Source organism: Nerophis lumbriciformis, linkage group LG05, assembly GCF_033978685.3.
Source record: "Nerophis lumbriciformis linkage group LG05, RoL_Nlum_v2.1, whole genome shotgun sequence".
In the NCBI taxonomy this organism is placed as follows: domain Eukaryota; kingdom Metazoa; phylum Chordata; class Actinopteri; order Syngnathiformes; family Syngnathidae; genus Nerophis; species Nerophis lumbriciformis.
Genome location: NC_084552.2, coordinates 6,208,931 through 6,226,943, shown reverse-complemented (window position 1 = coordinate 6,226,943; position 18,013 = coordinate 6,208,931). Strand labels below are relative to the sequence as shown.

Here is an 18,013-nt window from a genome sequence, read left to right as displayed (position 1 = left end):
CATCCGCTGTGGTCGCGATCTAGTGTTGGAGAAGGGACTTTGTCAAACTGTAGCGATGTCAGTGCAGGTTGTGGCAGCGAAAATGGCAGAGGTCGAACTCAAAGACGTCGCCGCCGGTAAACAATTGCCGGCCGACTCCCCGACATCCCCGATCTCGGCGGGACTCAGCCTGGCCAGAAACTATCCGCACGAGGCCGGTTCCTCCGTCACAGCGGAGCCCTCCGCCAAAGCCGGGGAAGGCAGCCCGGGATTGCTCGCCCCCAACGCGGCGAAGATGCCGCAGGCGTCGGCTATGAAGCGGCCGGACCCCCAACAGAACGGCGGGGAGGCGTTTGTCAACCGTGACGGCACCGTCGCGGAGGCGCCGCGTATGAAAAAGGCAAGTGACGGCGTGTTTTTGTCTCCATTATTGCCCTTTTTTTTTCGTCCTCCGCTCCATAATGAAAGCACGCTGTGTGGCGATGCTAGCATGCTAACCGATACCGCCGCTCATTTAGCCTGGTGAATTACAACACATTAACATACTCATTTCGCAACAACACTGAAGAGACTCCAACAAAGACGACCCATTACATGCGACTTTAAAACATTATTTGATCATTTTACACATTTAAACTGCCACACAAAGTTTTGCTTGTGAGGGACTGCCTCCTTACTGTAACACTGCAATTTTTCCGTTGTGTTTTTAACCTGACACGATATTTAACATAGCGTTTTTTTTTTCAATGTTTCTATCATGACAATCTTTATAAATATTTAAAAAGGTGTCTAAAGATGACATTAATGCTCGTGTTAACTGACATGGTTAGCCATAAGCAGAGGTGGGTAGAGTAGCCAGAAATTGTACTCAAGTAAGAGTACTGTTACTTTAGAGATTTATTACTCAAGTAAAAGTAAGAAGTAGTCACCCAAATATTTACTTGAGTAAAAGTAAAAAGTATGTTGTGAAAAAGCTACTCAAGTACTGAGTAACTGATGAGTAACATACACACACACACATATATATATATATATATATATATATATATATATATATATACACACACACACACACACACACACATATATATATATATATATATATATATATACCGTATTTTCCGCACTATAAGGCGCACCGGATTATTAGCCGCACCTTCAATGAATTACATATTTCATAACTTTGTCCACCAATAAGCCGCCCCGGATTATAAGCCGCGCCTACGCTGCGCTAAAGGGAATGTCAAAAAAACAGTCAGATAGTTCAGTCAAACTTTAATAATATATTAAAAACCAGCGTTCTAACAACTCTGTCCCAAAATGTACGCAAATGTGCAATCACAAACATAGTAAAATTCAAAATGGTGTAGAGCAATAGCAACATAATGTTGCTCGAACGTTAATGTCACAACACACAAAATAAACATAGCGCTCACCTTCTGAAGTTATTCTTCATTCGTAAATCCTTCGAATTCTTCGTCTTCGGTGTCCGAATTGAAAAGTTGCGCAAGCGTGGGATCCAAAAATGGCCGGTTCCGTCTCGTAGAAGTCATCGGGAGTCAGTGTCGCTGTTGTTGTGCAGCAGTTCTGTGAATCCTGCCTTCCGGAAAGCTCGGACCACAGTTGTGACCGAAACTATCTGCCCAGGCATTTACGATCCACTGGCAGATGTTGGCGTATGTCGACCGGCGCTATCTGCCCGTCTTAGTGAAGGTGTGTTCGCCTTCGGAGCTGTGTGAAAAAAGCCACCCGGCCTCTTCGCGTAAACTTCCCTTAACCACTCGCTCATCTTTTCTTCATCCATCCATCCCTTCGAGTTAGCTTTTATGATGACGCCGGCTGGAAAGGTCTCTTTTGGATGGGTGGAAGTTAGCATGGCAAGCTAGAACCACAGTGAAGGATGACTCCTCATTCCCTGTGGTGCGAATATTCACCGTACGTGCTCCCGTTCCACAGTGCGGTTCACAGGAATATCAGTTGCTGTGAAATACGGTAGTAATCCGTGTGCGGATGGAGAGATTGCGTCTTTTTATGAACCGGATCCTTGTCGCTTAGTAGGAGCCATTTTGTGGTCTTTACAGATGTAAACAGGAAATGAAACGTACGGTGATATCCGCGCGTTTTTTCTCCTTCTTCCGGGGGCGGGTGGTTGCTTACAGTAGAAGAAGAAGCGCTTCCTGTTCTATGGGGGCGGGTGCTTTCCTTGGCGGTTGCTTGCGTAGAAGAAGAAGCGCTTCCTGTTCTACCGGGAAAAAAGATGGCGGCTGTTTACCGAAGTTGCGAGATCGAAACTTTATGAAAATGAATCGTAATAAAGCGCACCGGGTTATAAGGCGCACTGTCAGCTGTTGAGAAAATTTGTGGTTTTTAGGTGCGCCTTATAGTGCGGAAAATACGGTATATCAATCAATCTTTATTTTATTCATTTATTTATTTTATTTTATTTTATTTTTATATATATATATATATATATATATATATATATATACACATATATATATATATATATATATATATATATATACACATACATTGATATATACAGTATATAATTTATATTTATTTATTTTGCCGTTTTTGTTTACATGTTAAAGGTGTTTTAATGAATATACATGCATGTTTAACACATATAGATTCCTTTCTTTAATGAAGACTAGAATATAAGTTGGTGTATTACCTGATTCTGATGACTTGCATTGATTGTAATCAGACAGTAGTGATGATACACTCAGTGGCCTAGTGGTTAGAGTGTCCGCCCTGAGATCGGTAGGTTGTGAGTTCAAACCCCGGCCGAGTCATACCAAAGACTATAAAAATGGGACACATTACCTCCCTGCTTGGCACTCAGCATCAAGGGTTGGAATTGGGGGTTAAATCACCAAAATGATTCCCGGGCGCGGCCACCGCTGCTGCCCACTGCTCCCCTCACCTCCCAGGGGGTGATCAAGGGTGATGGGTCAAATGCAGAGAATAATCTCGCCACACCTAGTGTGTGTGTGACAATCATTGGTACTTTAACTTTTAACTTTATAATGATCGTCCACGTTTTCAAATGGAGGAGAAAAAAAGTTCCTCCTTTCTGTCTAATACCACATGAAAGTGGTTGGTTTTTGGCTTCTTATTTGTCCAGCTTCCATATTCGTTTTTATACACTTTACAAGAAATACATTGGCGGCAAACTCCGTAGCTTGCTAGCTTGTTTGTGCTGGCTTTCGGAGACTCTTATTTTGAAAGCGCAGGCGCGATGGAGCGGCACTTTTATTGTGAAGACAGGACGGGATGAACGGTTGAAATAAAAAAAGGTCTTTTTTCCTTCACACTTTTGATTGATTGATTGAAACTTTTATTAGTAGATTGCACAGTACAGTATATATTCCGTACAATTGACCACTAAATGGTAACACCCCAATAAGTTTTTCAACTTGTTTAAGTCAGGTCATGTGACCGCCTGGCTCTGTTTGATTGGTCCAACGTCACCAGTGACTGCATCTGATTGGTGGAACGGAGTGAACTTCACCAGTGACTGTATTTGTTGAAACGCAGGCACTATGGAGGTCTGTCTGACAGACCAAAACAAAGAAAGTGTGCATTAACAGATCGATAAAAATTAGTAGCGAGTAGCGAGCTGAATGTAGATAAAAGTAGCGGAGTAAAAGTAGCGTTTCTTCTCTATAAATATACTCAAGTAAAAGTAAAAGTATGTTGCAATAAAACTACTCTTAGAAGTACAATTTATCCCAAAAGTTACTCAAGTAGATGTAACGGAGTGAATGTAGCGCGTTACTACCCACCTCTGGCCATAAGCAGTGTTGGGTTGGTTACTGAAAACCAGTAACTAGTTACAGTTAGTAGTTACTTTATTTAAAAAATAACTCAGTTACTTGCATCAAAAACTAATGCGTTACTGTGAAAAGTAACTATTTAGTTAGTTTTTTTTCCTTCTTTTTTTTTTTTTTAAAAGCTCCCATTAATGCCCTTTTAGCCTTCATTTCAGTACTGTTATTGCACTGGAGAATAATACAATCTGTTGATCAACTTGCAGAGGTGGGTAGAGTAGCCAGAAATTGTACTCAAGTAAGAGTACTGTTACTTTAGAGATTTATTACTCAAGTAAAAGTAAGGAGTAGTCACCCAAATATTTACTTGAGTAAAAGTAAAGAGTATGTTGTGAAAAAACTACTCAAGTACTGAGTAACTGATGAGTAACATACACACTCATATCATATATATATATATATATATATATATATATATATATATATATATACATTGATATATACTAGAGATGCGCGGATAGGCAATTATTTCATCCGCAACCGCATCAGAAAGTCGTCAACCATCCGCCATCCACCCGATGTAACATTTGATCAGAACCGCACCCGCCCGTTGTTATATATCTAATATAGACGATGCAAGGCATTAGTGAGGTTATAAAGCTTTTGCCTGTTAAAGAAAGGAGACTGATCCACTGCAGCACATACATTCGCGTGCCACGCTGTCACGACCCAGACGCACACCAGTGCGCAATGATATGGGAGCCGCGCTGAGCGCACCTCCAAGCGCATCTCGCTGCCGGCGACGGCCGGGTATGTGCCCGACGCTCCAGCGCCATCCATTTTCAGGGCTAGTTGATTCGGCAGGTGGGTTGTTACACACTCCTTAGCGGGTTCCGACTTCCATGGCCACCGTCCTGCTGTCTATATCAACCAGGGTGAGCCCCACCCCTTTCGTGAGCGCACTGCGCGCGGAGTGACCCCTGTTACGCGCCCCCGGCAACAGGGGTGGCGGGCAGGTAAGCTGCGCGGGCGGAGCGCGCGGAGTGACCCCTGTTACGAGCCCCCGGCCACGGTAGTGGCGGGCAGGTAAGCTGCTTACCTGCTGCGCGTGACGCCGGCCGCGGCGGGTGTCGGTGCGGTGGGCGCGGTAGTGACCCTGGACGTGCGTCGGGCCCTTCTCGCGGATCGCCTCAGCTACGGCTCCCGGTGGGGCCCTCTCGGGGGAAGGGGCCTCGGTCCCGGACCCCGGCGAGGCGTCCCTTCTCCGCTCCGTAAAAGTGTCCATCTCTTTTTTTTTTTTTTTTTTTGTGGCATATGCAGCAGGTGCCTGCCCGTTTTTCGTATGTGGGTAACAACATTTAACTATGTATATATATTTCCGAATTGGTTTAACTGCCACCCGCCTGAATCTATTTAAAATCAAAAAATGTTTTATTTCAACCGCTGGACCCGACCCGACCCGCGGATAAAATCTAATTTTATCCGCGGACTCCGCGGTTGTGCCCGCAAACCGCGCATCTCTAATATATACAGTATATCATTTATATGTATTTATTTTGCTGTTTTTGTTTACATGTTAAAGGTGTTTTAATGAATATACATGCATGTTTAACATATAGATTCCTTTCTTTCATGAAGACAAGAATATAAGTTGGTGTATTACCTGATTCTGATGACTTGCGTTGATTGTAATCAGACAGTAGTGATGATAACGTCCACGTTTTCAAATGGAGGAGAAGAAAAGTTCCTCCTTTCTGTCTAATACCACATGAAAGTGGTGGGTTTTTGGCATCTTATTTGTCCGGCTTCCATATTCGTTTTTATACACTTTACAAGAAATATATTGGCGTCAAACTCCGTAGCTTGCTAGCTTGTTTGCGCTGGCTTTCGGAGACTCTTGTTTTGAAAGCGCAAGAGCGATGGAGCGGCACTTTTATTGTGAAGACAGGAACGTCCTCATGTGCGATCAGTCTTTAGGCTTTTGACGGGATGTACGGTTGAAATAAAAAAGTATCTTTTTTCCTTCACACTTTTGATTGATTGATTGGAACTTTTATTATTAGATTGCACAGTACAGTACACATTCCGTACAATTGACCACTAAATGGTAACACCCCAATAAGTTTTTCAACTTGTTTAAGTCAGGTCATGTGACCACCTGGCTCTGTTTGATTGGTCCAACGTCCCCAGTGACTGCATCTGATTGGTGGAACGAAGTGAAACGTCACCAGTAAGGCAGGCACTTTGAAGGTCTGTCTGACAGACCAAAACAAACAAAGCGTGCATTAACAGATCGATAAAAATTAGTAGCGAGTAGCGAGCTGAATGTAGATAAAAGTAGCGGAGTAAAAGTAGCGTTCCTTCTCTATAAATATACTTAAGTAAAAGTATGTTGCATTAAAACTACTCTTAGAAGTACAATTTATCACAAAAGTTACTCAAGTAGATGTAACGGAGTAAATGTAGCGCGTTACTACCCACCTCTGTCAACTTGACATGCATTTGCATCACTGAACTCTGCTAAGCAATGTGGTCTACATTCAACACAAAGATGTGTTTTAAAGGGCCAATTTATTTCAGGCCAGAACAAATTGACACAACTATTTTAAATAGCTGCAACATAACATACATGTAACTCCCTCCATATAGCACAGACACAATGGCTTTCTTGAACTGATTTATTTGAAGGCTTCCTTTCCCTTCAAATTCACCGTGAAAACTGAAATAAAATAAAGCACGTTATAAACGTAAAAATAACAACATGCACAGCATGTGCATCGAACATTTTACCGAAGTAAATGCAAACAGAAGTGACAAACAAATACCTCGCTGGTCTGCATGCTTCTTTTAGGAGGAAATTGTGATCTTCAGGCTCTTATAGCCCAAACGCTTAGAGTCCTTGTGACACTTTTTAGTCTTTGGGACAGTCAGTCTCTCTCTTTCTGCCTTCACATGGCATCAAAATGTTTACTCATACCCGGAAGTAGCTTCCTTACATCAGACGACAGACCAAACGAGACACTTCAAAATAAAAGTATGCCCACAAACTTAACAAAAGGGCATGAAATTACATTTTTAACAATGTGAAGTGAAGTGAATTATATTTATATAGCGCTTTTTCTCTATTGACTCAAAGCGCTTTACTTAGTGAAACCCAATATCTAAGTTACATTTAAACCAGTGTGGGTGGCACTGGGAGCAGGTGAGTAAAGTGTCTTGCCCAAGGACACAACGGCAGTGACTAGGATGGCGGAAGCAGGGATTGAACCTGGAACCCTCAAGTTGCTGGCACGGCCACTTTACCAACCGAGCTATACCGTCCCATGATGAATATATATACACATAAAATGTTTATTGAATGTAAAATATGTATTGTAGTGTTTACTCTCACCTTTTCAGTCAAATTGTTCTGTTCAATTTTTAATAAAAGTACACAATGTTGCATATTAATGCATGTACTTGACTGAAAAAAGCACTAATATAAAATAACTAATCTATAAATATAGAAGCATATTAAAAAGATTGTTACACAAACAACAATGTCACACATGTTATATGTGCTGATGTTGTTAGAAAGTCAAAATTAAAGTCTTGACAGTTTATTTCAAATCCTGCAGTTTCATTTGCTGCTGCTGTTCTCACCAGCACACTTGTGTTTCTCACACTGGTACTTATAAAATAATCTTTCACCACACACACTGCAACTCAACACTTTCTCTCCTGTGTGTTTTCTCGTGTGTCTTACAAGGTTTGATCGTCCACAAAAGCTTCTGTTGCAGATTGAACAGGAATGTGAATTTTCACCAGTGTGTATTCTCATGTGTACTTTCAAACTCTGATTTTGTGCAAAACCTTTACCACAGATTGAACAGGAAAAAGTATTTTTGCCAGTGTGCGTTCTCATGTGTACTTTCAAATTATCCTTCCTTGAAAAAGATAAGCCACAGATTGAACAAGGAATTTTTTTTATTTTTTTTATTTTTTTAACAATAGTAACTTAAATATAGCCTTCTTATGAACTTTTATGCATTTTGATTTGAATTCCCTTTTATGAACTTAACTTATTATTCTGTTTTTAGAGAAATAAAACAAATTATAATAATTATTAGTAGCAACAGTTACAATACATAAGTAACAAACGGCGTAATAACAACATAGCTGTAAACCTGGCTTCACCTAAGAAAGGCACACACTACATACACAAAGCCTAACCAGGCAGATTTGAATTGTTGTTTTGGGCAGTAGACGGGATCTTTGATCCAAAACACAACTTACATTTAACTAAAATGTTATTTTCTTTGTGCTCGACAAAAAAAAAGAAGTGAGAATATCTCCATGTTAAGACACTCGACTGCGGCTCCGTTTTAGTAAACACAGACACGCCCCCCCTAACTCCACACACACAGCGCGCCTCTGGCTTGTGACACAAGAACATTCAGAAGGACGACACTGCAGCGCTCTAATAAAACACACTCAGATCTTCTGTTTCTAGCCGATACTACATAAAAAATAACGTAAAAAAGTTATGTACCGTATTTTCCGCACCATAAGGCGCCCTGGGTTATAAGCCGCGCCTTCAATGAACGGCATATTTCAAAACTTTGTCCACCTATAAGCCGCCCCGTGTTGTAAGCCGCATCTAACTGCGCTAAAGGAATGTCAAAAAAACAGTCAAATAGGTCAGTCAAACTTTAATAATATATTAAAACCAGCGTGATGTGGGCGCGCATGGAATCGTATATCAACATGGACAGAGCTGCGTGAAAAAAGCCACCCGGCCTCTTCGCGTAAACTTAAACTTACCTTAACCACTCGCTCATCTTTTCTTCATCCATCCCTTCGAGTTAGCTTTTATGATGACGCCGGCTGGAAAGGTCTCTTTTGGCAAGGTCTTCCTTTTGAATATCACCATGGGTGGAAGTTTCTGGCCATTAGCATGGCAAGCTAGAACCACAGTGAAGGATGACTTCTCATTCCCTGTGGTGCGAATATTCACCGTACGTGCTCCCGTTGTATCCACAGTGCGGTTCACAGGAATATCAGTTGCTGTGAAATAGTAATCCGTGTGCGGATGGAGAGATTGCGTCTTTTCATGAACCGGATCCCTGACGCTTAGTAGGAGCCATTTTGTGGTCTTTACAGATGTAAACACACAAAGGAAATGAAACGTACCGGTACGGTAATATCCGCGCGCTTTTTCTTCTTCTACGCGGGCGGGTGGTTGCTTACAGTAGAAGAAGAAGCGCTTCCTGTTCTATGGGGGCGGGTGCTTACCTTGGCGGTTGCTTGCGTAGAAGAAGAAGCGCTTCCTGTTCTACCGGGAAAAAAGATGGCGGCTGTTTACCGTAGTTGCTAGATCGAAACTTTATGAAAATGAATCGTAATATTAATCCATATATAAAGCGCACCGGGTTATAAGGCGCACTGTCAGCTTTTGAGAAAATTTGTGGTTTTTAGGTGCGCCTTATAGTGCGGAAAATACGGTAGTTACCGTCGAAACTAACGGCGTTACAGTAACGTGTTACTTTGTAACGCGTTAGTCCCAACACTGGCCATAAGTGCTCCACACTAATGGTCACCAACCACTGGCCCCGCGGGCTGTTGCAGGTTTGCACAAAAGGCTTATTACTTACGTCTATTTTGGAAATAAATGTTTTTTATTGTTTAATGATCATTTAAAATCACAGTAGTTTAATCCGACCAAACTTCCAACATCCAGGGTTGCTGTGAAAATTTTAGATACAACAGTAAACCGGAACAAAAGTAAATGTAACTTCATAAAAAAATGTAATGAAAGAAATAAAACAGTAGGGGAATAAACAAATAATAAATAGTAACATGCCTATTTTACAACAAAAAGCTGGTACTCTATAGATATTATAGTATTTACATTTTGTGTTTCTACTTCTGCACTGTAATGGTGCGTTTCATTTGTACTGGGAAATGCAGCTGAGATAGGCTCCAGCACCCCCCGCGACCCCGAAAGGGACAAGCGGTAGACAATGGATGGACGGCAGTCGGGAATTTCTGCATTTGAGTCGGACATTTTAAGGTCTGATTTCCTCTTCAAAAAGTCCTCACCAGCCCCCCGGGTTGACTTTCAAAAATGGCTGCTCAGAGTCTAAACCATAATAGAAACTTCTGTATTATTAGCACTTCTGATAAGTTTTGTCGAATTAAATTAGCCATATACAATCTATTGTTGGAAATGTATTCATGGTAAAGTTATAGAGTAGTGTAAGTTGCCTTGTGTCCTGTCGTATACGAGTTTGACATCGCAAGCATTTCTGTCCTTGTGTTTCCACGTCATCCACCGTGTTTAAATGTCGCGGAAAGAGCGCATATTTGTCCGTAAGTTTGTTTATATTCAAGTAAACCAATGACAAGAATAGCTTCGTGGATGTGGCCGTCCTAATTTCAGACTTCAAAACTGACTGTAACGTCGTCATTCCTAGCTCCGACATCTAAATTCAGAGGTAAATGGAACACACCATAAGAGTATGTTGCTCATTTGACAGAGTTAATGTTGAGGAGACAAATTACCGTAAATTCCGGACTATAAGCCGCTAATTTTTTCCTACGCTTTGAACCCTACTGCTTATAAAATGGTGCGGCGAATTCATGGATTTTTCTTCACTGACGGCCATAAGGCAAATAATGGTGTTTTATGGCTCCATCTTTTGGAGGAGTTCGCTCACTTCAGGTGCAGCTGAGTGAATCGCTGCAAGTATTTCCTGCTGTTTAAACCTTTGAACTGGAAGTACAAGTGCCGTTCTGTCTTTTAGTCGTCCGTAGCGTTACTACTTGTATTAATTCTTCATTCATCATTCCATGCTACGTTTGTAAGTTTTACTTTATACTAGAACAATTCTTACTCTCAACAATGAACATTGTACAAAAAGCAGCAACACATCACATCTCTTGTGACGTCTGTTTTATATTGTACGTACTATCGTAATGTAATGAAGCTAGTGTCGTTGGCATTTGCTAATATGCTAACACAAAAGAAAATCTTTCTGTTTAAAATAACTCATTTCACAATGTAAAAGTCTGCGGCTTATAGTGTGACTAATATATGGAAAACGTTTTTTTTTTAATTCAGTGGGTGCGACTTATATCCCCGCGCGTTCTATAGCCCGCAAAATACGGTACATGAAGAAAGATTGTTCAAAACAAACCTCAAGCGTGAAATTCAACACAAATTATTACAGGAGCATGCTAATGAGAAGTACTTAGTTGTTATGACATTTTGTATTCACATTTAAAGGAACCAGCTAAAATGTTCCACATTAGTGTTCAGGAATTTATGGTTCCTGGACCATCTAGTTCCTGGAACTATAGGTTCTTGTAGAAGTGTCTGTTTTGTGTTTCCACCGCATTTCACAGTTCAGTTCAAATCTGATGACGTGTGGAGGAGTCATACTTGCCAACCCTCCCGGATTTTCCGGGAGACTCCCGAAATTCAGCGCCTCTCCCGAAAACCTCCCGGGACAAATTTTCTCCCGGAATTCAGGCGGACCTGAGTGACGTGTCGACAGCCTGTTTCACGTCCGCTTCCCACAATATAAACAGCGTGCAATCATGTTATAACTGTAGAATGATCGATTGTAAGTTCTTGGTTTCTTATGTGGGTTTATTGTTAGGCAGTTTCATTAACGTCCTCCCAGCGCGGCAACAACACACAACAGCAGTCACATTTTCCTCTACCGTAAAGCAGTTCGTCTGCCGTAAACGGCAATGTTGTGACACTCTTAAACAGGACAATACTGCCATCTACTGTACATGCATATGTGACAATAACACCTAGGGCTTTTAGAGAGTGCAGTGCACAACTGCGCACACAACAAGGAGACGAAGCAGAATGCATCATCAGAGAGGGTGTTCAGCATGGTTAGAAAAATAGTGACAGAGAATAGAACAAGGATGGACAATTCAACCCTTAACTCAACAATGAGTAGATGAGTGTTATGTGTGTATAATAATAATTATATAGTATATATAATAGTAATACCTCAATTTCAAATGTCACATTAGCCATCTGTTAAACAAATTATCCAAATATGTTGGCCTGTTCTTTCACCTTCGTCATTATCTTCCTCTTTATGCTCTACTCACACTATATAAAACTCTCTTTGAACCACATCTAAACTACTGTAATGTCATCTGGTGTAACACCTTCCCTACCTACCTCCACAAATTAGAATCTATGCAAAAGAAAATTATACGGGCCCTGTCATGGTCCAAGTTTAATGCCCCCACTCGACATCTATTCCATAATTATCATCTCTTAAGACTGACAGAGTTCAATATTTATCAAAATGCTTGTTTAACCTATCAAGTCATTTACAGGCTGAATTTAAGGCTCTGTAGCTTGGTTCCTATCTACCATCCCCAGCATGTCCACAACACTCGTAACTTAGATTTGATATCAGGGAAACATCGTTTACTGGATTGTACCGCTCGAAGTGTTGTATGCAGGGGACCAAAGATTTGGAACCGGCTTAATGAGAACCTCAAGATGCTGTATCCATTCTCCAACTTCAAAAATAAACTAAAAACTTACCTATTAACCACCTATATTTAATGCCTCATGTAGGGTAGACTACTGTTGGGTTTTGCATGGTTGAATGAATGTATGTATGTATGTGTATGCTTGCTTTAGTACTATTATCTTGTGTTAATCATATAGCGTTGTTTTTTGTTTTGTTTTTTGTTATTGTACTTGCTACCATGTTCCATCATTCCATGTATATTCCATCATTTCATGTATATTCTATCCTCTGGACCCCCTGTCAAAAGCTTCTTCTAGCTTCTTTGGGGGACCCTTTCACGTACCAACATCTTTAAATGATGATATTTTACTACTATTGTATTTGTTATATGGTATTGTGAATAAAACTTGTGTGTATATGTGTAAATAAATGAACACTGAAATTCAAGTATTTCTCTTATATATATATATATATATATATATATATATATGTCTTAATAAGGTTATCCAAAAAATAGTGCTCGATACCGTAGTAGAGCGCAATATATGTATGTGTGGGAAAAAATAAAAATAAATAAATAAAAAAATCACAAGACTACTTCATCTCTACAGGCCTGTTTCATGAGGGGTTTCCTCAATCATCAGGAGATTTTTTTAAATCTCCTGATGATTGAGGGAACCCCTCATGAAACAGGCCTGTAGAGATGAAGTAGTCTTGTGATTTTTTTTCCCACACATACATATATATATATATATATATATATATATATATATATATATATATATATATATATATATATATATATATATATATATATATAATACCAATATAATAACCAATCTAAGGTAATACGCAAGGACATTAACACATCCGACACATATGTAGGATTAACCGAGGGAGAATTCAAAACCAGATGGAACAATCACAAGGCTTCTTTCAGGAACCAAAACCTGCGGAATACCACAGAACTCAGCAAACACATTTGGGACCTCAAAGACAATAATGTTGAATATTCAATAACATGGTAAATTCTTGCATCCAGCACACCTTACAATAGTGGTAATAAAAGATGCAACCTATGCTTGAAAGAGAAACTGTTTATTATTTACCGTCCAGACCTGTCATCCCTCAACAAGCGCAGCGAAATTGTAACAGCATGCCGCCACAGACGGAAACACCTCCTAGGTAACACATGAGCCAATCACCACGCCCCTACGCCAGCCTGTACCCACCCACTCTGTGCCCTATATAAACCATGGTATGCGAATGCTCCCATTAAAATCTCCTGATGAGTGAGGGAACCCCCCCTCATGAAACAGGCCTGTAGAGATGAAATAGTCTTGTGATTTTTTTTCCCACACATACATATATATATATATATATATATATATATATATATATATATATATATATATATATAGAATTCACTGAAAGTCAAGTATTTCTTATATATATATATATATATATATATATATATGAAATACTTGACTTGGTGAATTCTAGCTGTAAATATACTCCTCCCCTCTTAACCACGCCCCCAACCACGCCTCCGCCCCAACCACGCCCCCCACCCCCACCTCCCGAAATCGGAGGTCTCAAGGTTGGCAAGTATGGGAGGAGTGGTTTATTATATTTCTACACTGATGCCATGTAAATAAACAGACATTAGGTCACAGTTCTTTTACTAAAAAGTGAGTAAATGAAATACAAAGCAGTAATATACAAAATCCTATGATTTATTGAATAAAGTGTACCGAATTGTTCATAAAAAGTCAGGCTTTTGTCCACAGTGTCCAACAGTTAGAAAGTTGTCCTCTCAGTAAATGATGAATTCCTGAGGGTCATGCGATTCTTTGGGTCCATTTCAGCTGTAAATAATAATATACAAATAATGAATGTCAGTGTTTATCTCACGCAGACAACACAAATACATCAGCATTATTGTTCACTGGTTAGCATTAGCATTCAGTTGACTCGGTTTGAGGCTAATAACTACAGAAATGGAATGTCACTGACTACTTCTATAACATGTAACAAAGTAAATAGTTAATATTTGATGTGATTTACCTTTGTGTACTCATTTATTTCACATTTCTACAACTAATTTACAGTAGTAAGCAGCTGAGGTCGTTGCTTCGAATCCGACTGCCCACTCCTTCGTAAATACGTTTAAAGGAGTCTGTCCACTTGTCGTAGCTTCGCGTATCGAAATGATGTTTGTAAAAAAATGATGAACAATAATAAACCGCATATAGTTTAAAGACTGCGGCTGAGTAAAAAGACTCCAAGATAGTTCTACTGATCAGCGTTCTTCAGCACAAATATCCCCACAAAAGTTCCTGCAAGTTGAAAGTTCCTTTGGTTTTTCTTTCTCCCCATTGTCAAGTTTGTTGTCATAGAAACACACAAGAAATAAGAAAGAAACAAGTCGCATACTTTGTAATGGCGATCGTGTGTTTGAAAATTAAGTTTTGGGAGCGCCCCCAACTGTGTTCAATCATTCAGCTTTCGACAGCACAACCCGCCTTCTCGCTGGCAGGAACTTTAAAAAGTTCCTGAAGAACTAAATCTACCATGGTAGTTTTTGATGGAAACACAGGGGAAACTTTAAATGGGAAAGTTCCTGTGGTGGAAAAGGGCCTATTGTTGCCTTTCCCATTCATTATTTGTGTAAGACTGGATTTTGGCTGCTGCTGACCACTACCCAAACAGGACTTTGCAGCAAAATGTAAAATCAAACAATCCAAGTTTAGGGTTTCCCCGAAACTGCCAAAATACCTGTGGCGGTGGAGGCGTGGTTATAGGTGTGATAACCGTGGCATCATAGAGTGATTTGCCTAATTTGCTATGATGATATGATTTTCTTTAAAAATGCTAAAAAAATGTATACCGTATTTTCCGCACCATAAGCCGCCCTGGGTTATAAGCCGCGCCTTCAATGAACGGCATATTTCAAAACTTTGTCCACCTATAAGCCGCCCCGTGTTATAAGCCGCATCTAACTGCGCTAAAGGAATGTCAAAAAAACAGTCAGATAGGTCAGTCAAACTTTAATAATATATTAAAAACCAGCGTGATGTGGGCGCGCATGGAGTCGTATATCAACATGGACGGAGCTGCGTGAAAAAAGCCACCCGGCCTCTTCGCGTAAACTTACCTTAACCACTCGCTCATCTTTTCTTCATTCATCCATCCCTTCGAGTTAGCTTTTATGATGACGCCGGCTGGAAAGGTCTCTTTTGGCAAGGTCTTCCTTTTGAATATCACCACGGGTGGAAGTTTCTGGCCATTAACATGGCAAGCTAGAACCACAGTGAAGGATGACTTCTCATTCCCTGTGGTGCGAATATTCACCGTACGTGCTCCCGTTGTATCCACAGTGCGGTTCACAGGAATATCAAAAGTCAGTGGAACCTCGTCCATGTTGATAATGTTCTCTGGCCGGATCTTTTTTTCAGCTATCTTGTTTTTACAAGATGCACGGAAAGTAGCCAGCTTTTCTTGAAAGTGTTTAGGCAGTTGCTGTGAAATAGTAGTCCGTGTGCGGATGGAGAGATTGCGTCTTTTCATGAACCGGAAACCTGTCGCTTAGTAGGAGCCATTTTGTGGTCTTTACAGATGTAAACACACAAAGGAAATGAAACGTAATATCCGCGCGCTTCTTCTTCTTCTACGCGGGCGGGTGGTTGCTTACAGTAGAAGAAGAAGCGCTTCCTGTTCTATGGGGGCGGGTGCTTACCTTGGCGGTTGCTTGCGTAGAAGAAGAAGCACTTCCTCTTCTACGGGGAAAAAAGATGGCGGCTGTTTACCGTAGTTGCGAGACCGAAACTTTATGAAAATGAATCTTAATATTAATCCATATATAAAGCGCACCGGGTTATAAGCCGCACTGTCAGCTTTTGAGTAAATTTGTGGTTTTTAGGTGCGGCTAATAGTGCGGAAAATACGGTACATACATTTAAAATAGGTACTATGAATTAGTATTAACATATATGTTTTCATTGTTTTGTTGCTACTTTTTGTACAATGTTCTTTGAGATTTAATTTTTCACACTTTTAATGACTTTTTTAAAAATAGAATAAAAAACTAGCAAGAAATGTAGCATCTTCTTCTGGTGTTATTATAAAATGTAGCCATGTTAAGAGACTACTTATGTCCCTCTATGTCCCTGACGAAAGAGGCTAGCTGCAGCGAGCATGACGTCACACTTGCTTGGCGCTGTTGTTGTAGTTGGACATTCTCTTCTCAAAAGCCGCCACTGTCCTCTTAATATTTGCACATTTTGCAGATGGCTGTCCGCGGGTATATTTGCAATATATATAAAAAAAAGTACGTCCACATCTCAGACATGCTGAAATCGCTCCAGACAGTCACAATGGCGTGCATTTTGTTTACCGTATTTTCCGCACCATAAGGCGCCCTGGGTTAAAAGCCGCGCCTTCAATGAACGGCATATTTCAAAACTTTGTCCACCTATAAGCCACCCGGTGTTGTAAGCCGCATCTAACTGCGCTAAAGGAATGTCAAAAAAACAGTCAGATAGGTCAGTCAAACTTTAATAATATATTAAAAACCAGCGTTCTAACAACTCTGTTCACTCCCAAAATGTACGCAAATGTGCAATCACAAACATACGTATATCAACATGGACAGAGCTGCGTGAAAAAAGCCACCCGGCCTCTTCGCGTAAACTTAAACTTACCTTAACCACTCGCTCATCTTTTCTTCATCCATCCCTTCGAGTTAGCTTTTATGATGACGCCGGCTGGAAAGGTCTCTTTTGGCAAGGTCTTCCTTTTGAATATCACCATGGGTGGAAGTTTCTGGCCATTAGCATGGCAAGCTAGAACCACAGTGAAGGATGACTTCTCATTCCCTGTGGTGCGAATATTCACCGTACGTGCTCCCGTTGTATCCACAGTGCGGTTCACAGGAATATCAGTTGCTGTGAAATAGTAATCCGTGTGCGGATGGAGAGATTGCGTCTTTTCATGAACCGGATCCCTGACGCTTAGTAGGAGCCATTTTGTGGTCTTTACAGATGTAAACACACAAAGGAAATGAAACGTACCGGTACGGTAATATCCGCGCGCTTTTTCTTCTTCTATGCGGGCGGGTGGTTGCTTACAGTAGAAGAAGAAGCGCTTCCTGTTCTATGGGGGCGGGTGCTTACCTTGGCGGTTGCTTGCGTAGAAGAAGAAGCGCTTCCTGTTCTACCGGGAAAAAAGATGGCGGCTGTTTACCGTAGTTGCGAGATCGAAACTTTATGAAAATGAATCGTAATATTAATCCATATATAAAGCGCACCGGGTTAAAAGCCGCACTGTCAGCTTTTGAGTAAATTTGTGGTTTTTAGGTGCGGCTAATAGTGCGGAAAATACGGTACATTAAGTGGAAACTCTGAAGTTTGCGCTGATGGTGAGCTAGCATTCATTTGGTACAGTGTTTTCATGTGATATTTTACTCAGTTCATTGGTACATGACAGTAACACGAGGCCTGACGCGCACCTCAGAAAGGTTGATTACCTGCTTTCTTGCAGGCATCAATAGTTGACCTTATAAGGAACTTCATTCTTCGTCATGCTTGTGTGTGGAATGCAACAATCTGCATGTCCGTATTCAAACAAACGTAGATATTAAAGGTAATATAATATTCAAGGTTGTTAAGGAGGCTGGAAGCGGCTTTCTGCTGATAAGTGACTTGAAACTGATTTATAGCCAGTTTGTATGATGGCTTATCTAAGAGACTGCCACTGCTGCATTGC

The 18,013-nt window shown here is 40.7% G+C and overlaps 1 protein-coding gene across 2 annotated transcripts in view; it reads left to right on the top strand.

The window, feature by feature from the left end:
* Positions 1 to 18,013, top strand: part of ahcyl2b (adenosylhomocysteinase like 2b) — an 80,217-nt gene continuing 62,204 nt past the window's right edge. For both annotated transcript variants that reach the window (XM_061961370.1, XM_061961371.1), the window contains exon 1: positions 1 to 379. In XM_061961370.1, the coding sequence (XP_061817354.1) occupies positions 56 to 379 (324 nt within the window). In that variant the 5' untranslated portion in view covers positions 1 to 55. The remainder of the gene's footprint in view (positions 380 to 18,013) is intronic.